Source organism: Physeter macrocephalus, chromosome 16 (genome assembly GCF_002837175.3).
Source record: "Physeter macrocephalus isolate SW-GA chromosome 16, ASM283717v5, whole genome shotgun sequence".
NCBI classification, from domain to species: domain Eukaryota; kingdom Metazoa; phylum Chordata; class Mammalia; order Artiodactyla; family Physeteridae; genus Physeter; species Physeter macrocephalus.
Window position 1 is genome coordinate 47315765 of NC_041229.1, and position 13592 is coordinate 47329356.

At 38.2% G+C, this 13592-nt stretch overlaps 1 protein-coding gene across 11 annotated transcripts in view; it reads left to right on the forward strand.

The window, feature by feature from the left end:
• SYTL2 (synaptotagmin like 2) overlaps window positions 1-13592 on the forward strand; it is a 101360-nt gene that overhangs the window by 75827 nt on the left and 11941 nt on the right. For 6 of the 11 annotated variants that reach the window (XM_024131742.3, XM_024131737.3, XM_007124925.4 and 3 more), the window contains 5 exons: window positions 2814-2915; window positions 4884-4937; window positions 6175-6222; window positions 9724-9818; window positions 12678-12797. In XM_024131742.3, coding sequence (XP_023987510.1) covers window positions 2814-2915; window positions 4884-4937; window positions 6175-6222; window positions 9724-9818; window positions 12678-12797 — 419 coding nt within the window. Of the gene's footprint in view, window positions 1-2813; window positions 2916-2949; window positions 2969-4883; window positions 4938-6174; window positions 6223-9723; window positions 9819-12677; window positions 12798-13592 lie in introns of those variants that run through there. The other 5 variants (XM_055091431.1, XM_055091428.1, XM_024131741.3 and 2 more) reach the window with 3 other exon arrangements.

Consider the following 13592-nt stretch of genomic DNA (forward strand, 5'->3'; position numbering starts at 1 on the left):
GCGGGCCTCCGTCTGCTGTGGCCTCTCCCGTTGCGGAGCACAGGCTCCGGGCGCGCAGGCCCAGCGGCCATGGCTCACGGGCCCAGCCGCTCCGCGGCATGTGGGATCCTCCCAGACCGGGGCGCGAACCCGGTTCCCCTGCATCGGCAGGCGGACGCGCAACCACTGCGCCACCAGGGAAGCCCCTACATTTCCTTTTATATTCTTTAATCAGATGAGTTACATAGAGATAGCTTTACCCATCAGGCAGTGTTTCAGAATCTGATTTTATTCTCACTGATCAATGATAGAATTTTTAGGTTTCAAAAATATTTTTTAAAGAACTTTTGGGGTTTAGAGAGTACCTCTAAAACATCCAAGTGTGCTTTCCTCTTGGAACTAATTAGAATTTCCTAATTGGCAGTCCATACAGGAGTCTCTAGTAAGATTTGTGGCAAGAAACTCCCAAATTGGTCACATATTTCCCTTTTAAGAACAGTAGTTTACCACATTAGTGGCTAAGTACCAGGAACAAAGTGCAAGGCTGGAAGTTTCCCTCAGATACCTTGGGCTGTGGTGTTTCTGTTGCCACTTTCTCCCTCTTGTTTGCAATTATCTGCAGGATCCTCCCCTTCTAGGATATGCCTCAGTCTGATGACCTCACCTGATTCCACCTATAAGGTCATTGCCTGGCCTGCTGCATTTCTTTGGCTCCAGCCTTAGCTAAGTGGATGGAGATCTTAATCAATTACCATATTCACCTAAGTGGACTTGGGCTTCTGGTTTCAGCCAGGCTATAAAAGATAGGGCTTGTCTCAGTTTGCTCTTCTGAGCAACCTGGCTATTTTGGGAGAGAAACCCAGGAACAAATAGGGATTAGAAGTTAGCTGATTAGAGTGATGCAATGATAAAGGATGCTCTCTGGCTGGAACATTTTAACCAAAATTGCACAACAACTAATGTTGATCACCTTCCTTAGTAGAAAATTAATAGAATTTGTCATTTTCTGGCTCCCTTCAGCCTCAATGAGAACAAATGAGCTTTACTGAGTGGCTGATTTGTGAGGTTTGGGCTCCTTTGCAAGTAGCTGTAGGGCCTCTTATTGAAAACTGACCAAAGAATCCACCTTTAATCCTAATTAATCAAGCTGAAGCCCCTTTAACATTTGTAACTGGTGAGAAAAGGAAAATGAAATACCAGTCTCTCAAACCAGACATATGCAAGAGTGTAAGGCAACATCTTAAACTTGTTGAAGTAGACTTTTACTAAGCTACCCCATGAGTTACTAGGCCAAATTGACCTATAGGAGGTGAAGGGCTTGTAAATTTGCACTTACGTTACGGACTGTTGCTTAATGTATATGGCTGTGTTAAAGTATACCAGCATAACTGATTGAACAGCAAAAAAGCCTATCTAAAATAGAAATAATCAGTATAAATAACCACCCAGACAGACAGAGCCCAGAGAAGATATTTTAAAATTATAAGCCAAGTAGGAGGTATAAAATAGTTTTGTATCTTCTAACCTAAATTATTATTTTTTAAAGAAATGGGTGGGGATGGAGAGTAGGGAAGAACCTGACAACAAGGCACCATAATTTTGATGAGCAGCCTAACATGTTTGACTTGTGGCTGAGCTCTTAACCAACCAATACCTCGGTATGTTCCTTTAAATAGGCGGGGAGGGAATGCTGGGAGATCGTGCACATGATTAGTACACTAAAGCATATTAAAGTCACTGAGAAGGTCTGCAGTAAGAAACCTTTTAAGTTTGAACACAGAGCATCCCAAATCTAATTCATCTTAGGATCCATTTACTGGAGAATGCCTATTAACATTGGGCAGAACTGGAATGCATTTTAGGAACGTATTGTCTAGAGAAGTAGTTCCCAAACTCATTGACTCATTAATGGAATCATTCATTGATTTAGCAAACATTTTCAAAGTGCCTGTTGCCAGCCACTGTTCTAGTCACTGAGACTACAACAGTGATGAATGAGAGTACTCAGACCAGGGCTTATCCATGATGGAGTTTCCACTGTCAAAATGGAACAATTAAGGACTATCTAGAGAAAAACTTTTATAAAATTAGATGTATTTAAAGAACTGTTCTTATTCTCCGGTTATGCCCTTTCTCTTCCTTGTTTTTTTTTTCCCTTTGTCCTAAAATGCCTTTCCTTTTATAAAATAAAGGCACTAGTAGATAATAGAGACCTCCCTCCCCCCACCCACCCGCAAATGCCTTAGTAAAATAAAAAGTTGACTACCTCATATCATTACCCAACATTTTGTTGGAAATTTCACCAGTTCATGAAACCCAAAAAGCCTACATTTGTTCATCTGGAGAATTCACCCATCTGTGTACCCAATTATACACAGATGTTAAAACATCTGAATCCTGCCTTCTATGGTTTTCAGCTAATTATTTTAATGCTCCTAAAACCATTTTGTGGCTGTCTTCAAAAGCTAAAAGTGAAGGGGAAAGATTCAAAGTCTGGCACAGAACAAATCATGTGCCTAAAATAGAGGTGTAAAAGACTAAGAGAGCACATTTCTATTAATGTGGGAATCTTGTTAATCTTGTTTCTGTATCATTTATGCTTACAAATATTTCTTGACTAGGAAAGTTATTTAAAGAATATACTAATATTCTTTAGTGGAGAAATTTTATTTTTTTCTGTTGGAGTGCTTCATAGAGTGAATAAAAGTATAGAGGCTTATGGCATAATGCCTCCTTTCAGCCTACCATTTCAGTGTCCATTGATTATTAAGAGTTTGGTTGTTTTCTTTTTTCTTTTGTTTTGTGCAGTATTCATCAGTTTTGTCTTGCAACAGGTTCAGAAGAAGAACCCAGTCCTGTTTTGAAAACTTTGGAAAGGAGTGCTGCTAGGAAAATGCCTTCCAAAAGTCTAGAAGATATTGCATCAGATTCATCAAGTGAGAATAAAGTTTGCCCGACTGTTCATGCCCCCATCTCAGCTTAAAAATGCGTATGTGCTCTTCTGTGGCCTCACTGCATGCTGTTGTGCACTGAAAACCCTAAAGGGGAGTTAACAGATGAGAATAACTTTTCCCAAGTGAGCTGAAGAGGCTCAGCCTAAAGTGGCTGGAACTTTGCTTTTAAAATAACGCATGAGGTTTGGTTACTAGAATACTAGGTTTCATTGAAGAATCCCAGTTTGAATGTTTATTCAGGTACAGTGAGTTTTAAAAGACTGTGGTAGCTAGTGATTCTAGTGGTAATAGCTAACATTGGTTGAACACTGTGTGCCAGGACTTGGCTAAGTGTTTTACATGCATTTTCCCATTTAACTGGCATAGGCAACCCTGTGAGGGAAAAATTGTTACTCCCATTTTACAGATGAGGAAAGTGAAGTTCACAGAGGTAAAGTAGTTTGCTTCCTTTCATACAGCAGAGCTGGGACTCAAAATCAACAGGCTATTAACAAGAGCATTTATGAAGTGACCGTGTTACATATGACAGTGTTGGATGTCTGATGAATTTTTGCATGATATAGAGATGAATTAGTCCCTGGCTTCAAGGACTTTGCTTTCTCTTTTATCCCTTTTCATGCATTTCTTTTGGATAGTGGAATTATAAGCCCAAAGGCTATCTGACATGCAACACTTCAGGCACACTCTTCCCCACTGGCTGCTCCTTTAACTGGTGAAGGATTTCTCGAGTACTAACATACAGCATAATGTATATAGGGACTTAGAGATTGTGACTCCTTGGGGTTTTGTTCTTAATATTTTTAAGCTAGAATGCACCCTTGGGATTACAGATGGTCATGCGAAAACTGATTGAGTGCAAGTTAACCACTGCCAAACTCATATGATTAAAATTGACCATTGTCATGTTTAGAATATTTTTATGCATCTGCAATTGAGACTGAAAACTCAGATTTTAAAAAAGAAAAGAAAAAAGAAAAAGCTATGCCACTAAACAATTCTTAAAATTCAGAGATTTTCAGGGCTCTGGGGGCAATAGTCCCAGTTTGGAATGCAGTCCTCACCCTACCAAAGATCTTGGAATCTCAGGGTTGGAAGGGACCTTGAAGGTCACCCATTCCAAACTCCCCCCAGTGCAGGAATTCCCTCTAAAGCCCCCTTAACAGGTGGGCAACCCCCCACATCCCCTGAATGCTTCCAGAGAAGGCGAGTCCAGTCCTTTGTTGGACAGCCCTGATTGTTCTTCCTGATGTTAGTGATGGGCCCTGAGGGAAAAAAAACAAAAACTCAGCAACAATTGTCCAATTTGGCAAACCTCTTGCCTGAGAAGCATGTGGCTATTTCCATGGTGCAGCTTTAAAGTACTCAGGAATGTGTAGAGTTAAAATAAAAAACACCATCAGCTGACGGGTATTCCTGCATGCTCCTTTCCAAATACCGATACCCACTCTCACACGAGCCTGCCAAGATTCCACTTAGCAGCTGGTCCCCAGTTACGTCTCTTCAGTTGACTTCCCAAGCAAGGCTCCCAGAGGCATACACGAATGATGATGCACGCACAGAAATATTTGTTAATGACCGTAGGTTTGAGAAGGTGTTAGTCATGGCTAGCATCTTACCCTTTCCAGAAGAATAAAGAGGCTGTTGCAGCCCTGTGCTTGCTCCTGCTGCCAGCCGATTGCTTGCTCTGAGCTAACCCTCTAACCCTTGGGAGTCCGTGTGCAGCAGTGTGCTGATGTAAGCTGCATCGGGGCTGAAATGGGAGCTCCCGCTATGGCACTGGCTCAACTAGCTAATCTAAAGAGAAAGTATTTTGGGGAAGACATCTTGGTTGCACCCCTCACCGCATCTTGACTAATTGCTTCCAACTCCGGGGGCTTCCAGGGACAGTCTCACTGTTCTTTTTCGCCAAGGGTCAGTCGTTTTAACCATTTGTTAATTTCTCCTGCACAGATCAAGCAAAAGTAGATAATCTGCCAGAAGAATTAGTGCGTAGTGCTGAAGATGGTAAATATCTTTATGTATTTGCATGTTTGTCTGTGTATTAGGTTCTGGGATGGTTTGGGCAGTCACCGGGATGCAGCTGTTAGAGAAATAGAAGAACGTCATTTGCCGCTATGTGATGAATTGTGCCTAAGTTATTACAAAATGGTTCTGACTTGGTGCATTTAATGCTGCTTGTATTCTTAAGGTTTCTGCTGGTGATACTGTTGTGAGGATCTCATCAGAGGCCCTTGGGAAGGGAGGGTTTCTAAAAATAGGAAATTGTATTTCTATGGGTATGAGCAGATTTTTGCTACTCTGACTTGCAAAACTCCTTGTGAAGGCAGGGAGAGTGGAGTGGGTTCCTGGGTTAAGTTATTCCTATATTTGATTCTCAAGTCTCAGCATTTAGATCTCTCTAGGTATAACTGGTAAAGATTTAAGGTCAAAGGAAAGGGTCCCAGAACAAGAGTGGGGATCCTGCGTCTGGTCAAGTAAATAAGTATAGAGCAAGGGTGAAATTAACTGATTCTGAGTTTTAAGGAGCCAGAAGGTCTTGCAGCTTGTCAATGGATCAGGTATTACTTGGTTCAGTTATAAAATGAATAGGGTAATAGTGGTGGGAGGGATGGAAATGAGTCTGATTTTTATGGTTCAGCATTTATGCAAACATAAATATAATGTATACTTGTATGCTAGAATTTTGTTTTCTAAGTTGCTTGCACTATAATGATAAAAATGTATATTAACTGAGCTTTCTCATGTAAAATGCAGCAACAGAGCTCTTCAAAGGTCATTCCTTACTTTTATGTAATAGTTTTGTCTTTCTCATGTTATGTTTACCACCACCTCACTGAAGTAGGTGGGGCAGTGATTTTTATCTTCATTTTACAGATGAGAAAAGCTCAGAGAAATTAGGTGATCTGTCTAAGCTCTTGTAGCTAGTCAGTCAGTGGGAGGGTGGGGACGGGCATCTCAGCTTTACTACTCCTAGTACAGTGCTCGTTCCATTTTCCATGCTGTGGCTTATTGAGTGAGAGGAAAGACACTGCACATCTCCTGCGCTGGAAATTTAGATAAACAGGAGACCTCAAAGAGGCTAATGAAGAATTGCACTGGGGAATGGAGGAAAGCAAGCTGAAAAACTGTCTGATGTATTCTGCAGTCTTAGTTGTGAAACTGACATTTGGGCTTTATTTTCGTGTCTCTTTCATCATTCTGTTAAAATGGTATTTATTCTCAATGTTGCTCTTCTGAGTAGATCAAAAAGCAGAACAGGAACCAGATACAAATGAATGCATTCCAGGAAGTGAGTAGCAGGATCTTTCTCACAAATGACTGAATGTTGCCACTCTACATGGTGTTAAATGTACTGAAATAACTAACCCCATTAATAACATAGCATTTATTATTATACTAAACTCTTGCAGCTTACAAAACTATTTCATTCTGACAAGGGTTTTATGAAAAATATTTTACTACTATCTGTGTTGAAAGATTAATTCATGATTAATTATGATTAATTATAATTAATGATTAATTATAATTATAATGATTAATTATAATTCATGATTAATTCATGATTCCACTGAGGAATATGTTTAGAATTTTTATGTATAGCTATGTATATGTATTATATATACATACGTTATTGCTCAGTACTGTTATACTTTTGCCAGTCTCTCTGCTCTTTGAGTCTTTACTTAAAATGAAGTTGGCACCTTCTAATATCACTTGGCTTTTATATTGCAGTATAGTCTGGAGTATTGGATCTCTTATGGCCTTTACGCAAGGCTATAGACATGAAGCAATTTATAATGTATCTGGACCTAAGAAAGAACTGTACTTCGACAATTAGTATGTAGTATGGTCATATATGCCTCTCTACATTATCTATAGTAACAAATTTTATAATGCGCAGGGTTTAAGCTCTGAGGTTCAAAACTAAACTCTAGTATAGTTCAATATATAAAGCAAATGAACATCTGAATCTCAAGTCGTAAATGTATGTGACAGCATGGATGGATCTAGAGGATATTATGCTAAGTGAAATAAGTCAGAGAAAGACAAAGACCATATGATCTCACTTATATGTGGAATCTAAAAAAACAAAACAAAATTCAGACTCAAAGATATAGAGAACAAATGGATGGTTGCTGGGGGGCATGGTGGGTGGGAAAAGGTTAAGTTTATTTTATAACTTAACCTTAAAAGGTTAAGTTATAAAATAAAAAAGCTGTGGGGTTGTAATATACAGCATAAGGAATATGGCCAATAATATTGTAATAACTTTGTATGGGGACAGGTGGTTGCTAGACTTATGGTGATCATTTTATATGCAAATGTCAAGTTATTAATTAGTACACAACATAATATTGTATGTCAACTATATTTCAATTTAAAAAATAAATGTATGTACACTTGTGGTAGCTAATATGCATCAACTAATTAATATGCACCATGAAGAAAAGATAATGATTATTCACCATTTCTGTTCAATCTTAAGACTGCTATTCTTAACTGTGACTGTTATCTTGAGTAAAAATAGTGCATTAAAAAGGTGTTTGTGGAGGCTAGCAAAGCATGCAGATATGCATGTGTGTCTTCTTGACGTCCCTGTTTCAGGTGGTTTCATAATCCTAGACACTGAAGGGTTGAAGATAATGATACACACACCTGCCCTCAGGAGTCCACATAATTTTTAATAACAGTTTCCCAACAGTCTTTGGATGTGCTGATGGTTCTTAAAGAGAAGAGCAGCCAAAGGAAGGAGCCATTAGGTAGAGAAGTGCTGATGCTTGAAAGCTGTGACATCTCATCTGAAATCTGAAACTTTGCTCATGAGATTCTCCTGCCAGAGATGAAGGAGCTGAGCTTTGGCACATGACCTGACAAATTCTTAAGAACCACCTAGGAAAGAAGGCAATCCAGGCTTCAGCCCTTGGTGTGTGTTCTCTGTCCGGCTGCTGCAGAGGAAACAAGACTTCTGTCCCTCAGGGGTGTTGGGTAAAGAGGCTTTTCCAGTTGCTTTTGAACTGGCAACTGGATACTTAAGTTTGGGCATCCTAGTTTATCTTTCTGTGTTTTGTTCAGCATTTAACCTGAGGAGTGAAAACAAAACATAGGCATAGACAATGTATGCCTATATGTCTGTGTCTTCATATGTGACCTCCTAATTAGCTTAGTTATTGGTCAAGGGAAATAGGCTAATCGTGTGCTAAATTCTGGGTAAATTAATTTCTCTTTTTTGTGATATTTTCCAAGATGACTCTTAATGTCTGGGCTGGGGTTATTCCTTTTCTCTAGTGAAGAGTGTATTCGTACCACAAGACAATGAAATGCATGATCAAAACATAAATAACTAAAGCCCAATAAATGTGAAACTGACTACATTTGAGTAACAGATATATACTTTTGAAAATAATAGGGAGTAGTGTTATGATAAAAAAGTTTTGCATACTCATTGGGCTACATTGTGCCCTGCGGGATCTAATTTTATACTACTTCAGTATAAGTCACCTGAATACACACACACATGTGTTATTGTTTAATGGGAAGTAATTAAAGTAGGTATCATCTTGTGAGGCACCATAAATGTATTTTGATGCATTTGTGAGCGTAAAGCTAGGTGAGAACTATTATGTGAATAAGCAAATATTTAATATGTGTAGTTCAAGTTTCTGTCTTCCTTCATTAGGTTTCTTTTAACTGAAGATGAATTTAGCTAATGCTCAGGACTAAATTTGAGCCTCTTGAGTTATATGTAGGAATACAATTTGATTTTTATTCATCTGTTTTCCTAGTATCTCTTTCAATGAGAAAGTCAAGTCAGTATATTTATATCACATTGAAAAGATAATTTAAAGATTTTCTATCAGATAATGTTTATTTGTCTAGCAAATGTTTACATAAGGCCTAATATGTGCCAGATACTGTTCTAAGTGCCTTGAAAAATATTAAGCCATTCAATATAGAAGCTCTGATTCACCATAAGAAAAGCTTAGATATTGTCATTCTTAGGCAAAGAAAAAGAAAGTTAACTAGAGTTACACAAATGAGGAAGCAAATTCATCATCTTATTGTGACTTCCACACATATACTTACTGTATCAGAAAGAAACCATATGCTACATTTTCATAGTAAATTCTTAGAGTATCTTAAATTGAATCATTCAGACTTGGCCTTGGGATATCTCTATTGAAAACTCTCTGCATTGACAGGTGTCTAAATAATTTCTATTTTCAAAAAATAATTAGTTTTGAAATTGTAGTCTTTCACGACTTTCTGAGGGCGAAACACTCTTACAGGTAATCCCAACAATCACTAAAGAAACCAACCTCCTTTTAGACACTCAATAACCAGAAAACTTTTATGATTGAGTTGTGTACAAAATCCTTGCTATCTGATGAAATAGTTTTTCAGCCTGCATGTTAAAAATGTAATATATCTCAAGGAGATGAACCAATAAAGTACAGATCTTGTGGTTCAAAGCTCTAATGTGAAAAAATATAAGTTAAAACCAATTCACATTGGTAGTAGGTTTCAGTATAATTCAAATCCAGTCCTACAGTCCAGTAAACCTAGTGGTTTTTAAATTTTTGTTTTCTATTTGGTTCACCTCCTTGCTAGTTCTCTCTCTATAATTGCATGTTGCTTACCTTATGGTCCTGTGCATGTGAACTACTGTGCCTTTAACCAATTTACAAAAACATCTCTGTTCATAGACGAAAGAAAAGTGTGTTTTCAACTTATGCCTTATGTTTGTCTGACAACTGTGAGGATAATTTTGAATGGAAATGCTACTGTTTAGTTTCCACAGTGCCTTCACAACCTGATAATCAGTTTTCCCACCCTGACAAACTCAAAAGGATGAGCAAGTCTGTTCCAGCATTTCTCCAAGATGAGGCAAGTTTGTCTTTTGTACCTTCCGAAAAATGGAACCAAATAGGTGGATTTGCTATGCCAAGGTTGGTGTGTCTGTATTCAGCCATAGCAGAGACCGAAGAGGTCAGCAGGACTGACCTTCGTCTCTCATGTCAATAGAGGTAGTGTTGTTAGTCCTGGAACATGGCAAGGCACATCTCATTTGACTCATACAGTAACTCTTATTGGTGGTGAAGTCAAAGTGCATAGATTTGGGAATGTGACTTTTGTTTCAAAGTGGGTACAAAATAAAAAATCCAGCAGAAAAATGTTGGCATGAGCTCCTCTGTAGTTTAGAGTACAGTTGATTTGTGAAAGCTAAGTCTAGGTAGCATGACTAGCTTGAAAGCATATGTTAAAATAGTAGAGTAACAATGACATAGCAAACTTTAAGGATATCAACTGGGGGTAAGCACTTTACGTACATTATCTCATTTAATCCTCCATTAACCCTGGGAGGTGGGCACCATCATTATCCCCAGATATTACAGATGAGGAAACTGAGAGTAAGAGAGGTAAGGTAACCTCACTCAGCTAGAAAGGGGTTAAACCAGCACTGGAGCCCAGATCTGACCCCCATGCTATTAACTACTATACCTACTGTCTCAAGTAAGAATGACTATTACCTATTATTCATTTGGTACCTAGTAAGTACCAGGCACTTGATATTCGCTCTGATGTCTAACGCTCACAAACAAAATGTGGTAGGTACAAATTTCTCCATTTTATAAAAGAAGAAAGAGCCTCACAGGGTTAAGTAACTTTCCCCAAATCCAACAGCTACTAAAAAGTAGATCTAGGATTTGAACTCAGGTCCTGTGACTTAACTAAGATTCCATGTTCTTGCAGCCAAGTAGTTAGGAGCCTGAGCTTTGAGGTTAGGCACTCCCAGTTCTGGCTATGCTACTAATTTGCTACGTGATTATGGACAATTTCCTTAGCTTCCCTGAGTGCTTTCCTAGTACCTACCTCATTAGATTGTGAGAAGTCAGTGAGATAGTGCAGGGAAAACACATAGCACAGCGCTGACACAGAGTACCTTAATGTTAGCTGTTCCCGTTTGCAGTTTTGGTCTGATTTTTAATGGCGAAATAAAAGCTGCATCCTTAAGTGTTCTCTTAGCAGATGGAAAGTAAGGAAAGCTCTGGACAATATATAAATTAACACCCCTCCTCCCCCACCGCCTGGGCACCGTTCTCTCTACTCTTGAGCCTTAGATGAACTGTATCTGCAAGTATTCAGCCCTTGCATATGCTTAAGAGCCCACATTACAGTTCCTTTGGAAAGAATCACTCATTCTTTGAAACTAACTCATTAGCTGGAAGCCAGCATAGGCACCTCATGGAGTTCCTATGGTTTTATACCTTTGTAGATATGCTTTGGTCTTGGTTGGTCATATGAATGAACCATCTAATAATTTGAGAGGCCAATGATACCTGATTGGCCTGATTTTTTATTTTTCTCCTCCCTTCAGTTTTAACCTGCTGCCTCACTGCTCCACACAAAAGACAGTCCAAATTGTTTGAGTTTGTACATCAGAGATGCCAAATTAAGCTGCATCATTTTACCTTTCAAAGTGCCTGGGGTTGGACTGAATGTTAAAGGAAGTGGAATGAAATCAGGCATTGCTTCTTTGTCCACTGTCCCTTTGAGGCTTAGTGTCAGTCACATTTGTTGAGTACCAGCTTTATGAAAATCAGTGTTCCAGGTCATCAAGACAAGGTCCTATCGTTCCAATAATCACTAATTATCTGATGTACCAGGTAGAATGTATTATGGCTGTGATAGGGGGAAATGGTCTGTAAGCATGTGGGAAGGGAGTATGATAATAGAGACATTAAAAATGTATGGATATTTTTTCACCCTTGAGGAAGGATGCTTTTCTCATCCATATAAATCATAATTTTTTAATACTTTTCTTAATCTGCGTTAGGATTGGCATCTGTTATATTGACATGTAATTGCATGGGCCCTGGAATATGTTAGCATGAACTAATCACTTCTCCATAAAGGTGTTTCCCTAACCCCAGGAGCCACTGAACTGCTCCATAAACTCTCTAACCCCAAAAGGAACTCATTCTGAAGCATAAATTCTTAAAGCTACCATCTAATAAACTATAGATCTAAATATAATAAAATTTATTATTGTCACTTTTCTTTCTTGACCCAGGTAAATATTTCCTGGGACATATTTAAAATAAGTATCTTGTTGCTATTTTTTCTAAATTTGGGCAGAATGTACAAATCAATATACTTCCCTATAGCAACACAAAAGATAAGCACAATAGCACTATAGAAATACCTAAGAGGTGGTTTAAAATTATATATACACACATATATACATATGTATAAAAAAATTGAAACACAGATCAGATTAGCATTTGTTTTCCCTAGTTTAACAGTGTCTCAAGTAAAATGAGACACTTGATTTTTAGGGAAGTTAAGCCTATGTTAATGAGAGGAATTAGGCATGACATTTTATGATTTGATAGTAAATGTTAGAACATTTATTGTCTAGGTAAAGTTAATTTCTCATATGTATCAGTAAAGTTTTCCAAGCAATATAAATGTATAATATTAAGAGAATGCACCTTGGGGCCACCTTGTAGGTGAAAAAAATCGCTTTGTTATTTCAGTAACTAACCACTGCTCTCCTCCTAAGATGAGGTCCAAGGTAGACCACCCACCCCATCTTGAATACCATTCCTTGGCAGTTAGCACTTTGACCTTGGAAAATGTCATAGATCAGTGGGATACCAAGATATTATCTTTATCTAAACAGATTTTGATCTTGACTCATTTTGAATTTAAATTTTGTATATATTGTATGATGTTTTGTAGAGTGATGACAGAGAAACAGATACAGCATCAGAAGGCAGTTACCAGCTCAGCAGACACAAGAAGAGCCCGAGCTCTTTAACCAATCTTAGCAGCTCCTCTGGCATGACGTCCTTGTCTTCTGTATGTAAACAAAGGCTTCATGTTAATATCCCTCTGCTTCTGCGAACCTTGCTCCACCATGCTCCTGCTACTGTAAAAGGGCCTTTTGTTGTATTTCTCAGATTCCAGGGGCATGAGAGCTTTTTCTCTAACCCACAGTTGGCTTCTGGCTAGCCAAATCTTCCTTTTTCTCTGTTTTAATCACAAGAGGGTTCATATCCAAAATAAATAAATATGGTTTTTTGGCGTCCTTAAAAAATAGACCTAAATTACCAGCAAGATGAACCACTAAATTTTTCTGTGCAAAAAATGGGGTAACTATCACAAAGTATGCTTATATCTGATATGCTTTTATATACTGTGTGCAGGTATAGAATTGTACCTCTCTTTTAGCAAGACTTTTATTCGGATGAATGAAAGTACTGATTCACATAAAAGAATAGGAGAGGCGATTCTTTGCCCCATAGAGGGATTCAGAATGGAGTTTTCAAAGGAAAGCTCCCTAAGTGTAGCTGCTCAGATTTGATTTAGAGAATTTGACTTTACACAGAACTTTCATAAAGTGAGGTAGTTTTGTGTGTGCATGTAAGATGTGTGTAGAAATATATATGTAAATATGTCCACATACACTTATCCAAATATCTCTGATATATATACTCATGCACATATCTCACCAGGTATGCTAAACAAATGATAAATCTGTGCTTAAATTCTTACTAGCCTTGCATTTTTCAAACTCTGTAAAAAAAATCTATTTAAATTGAATTTCTGCTGATGACAATCAAATGTATGGCCTTGGGAAGGCTTTAAACTTCC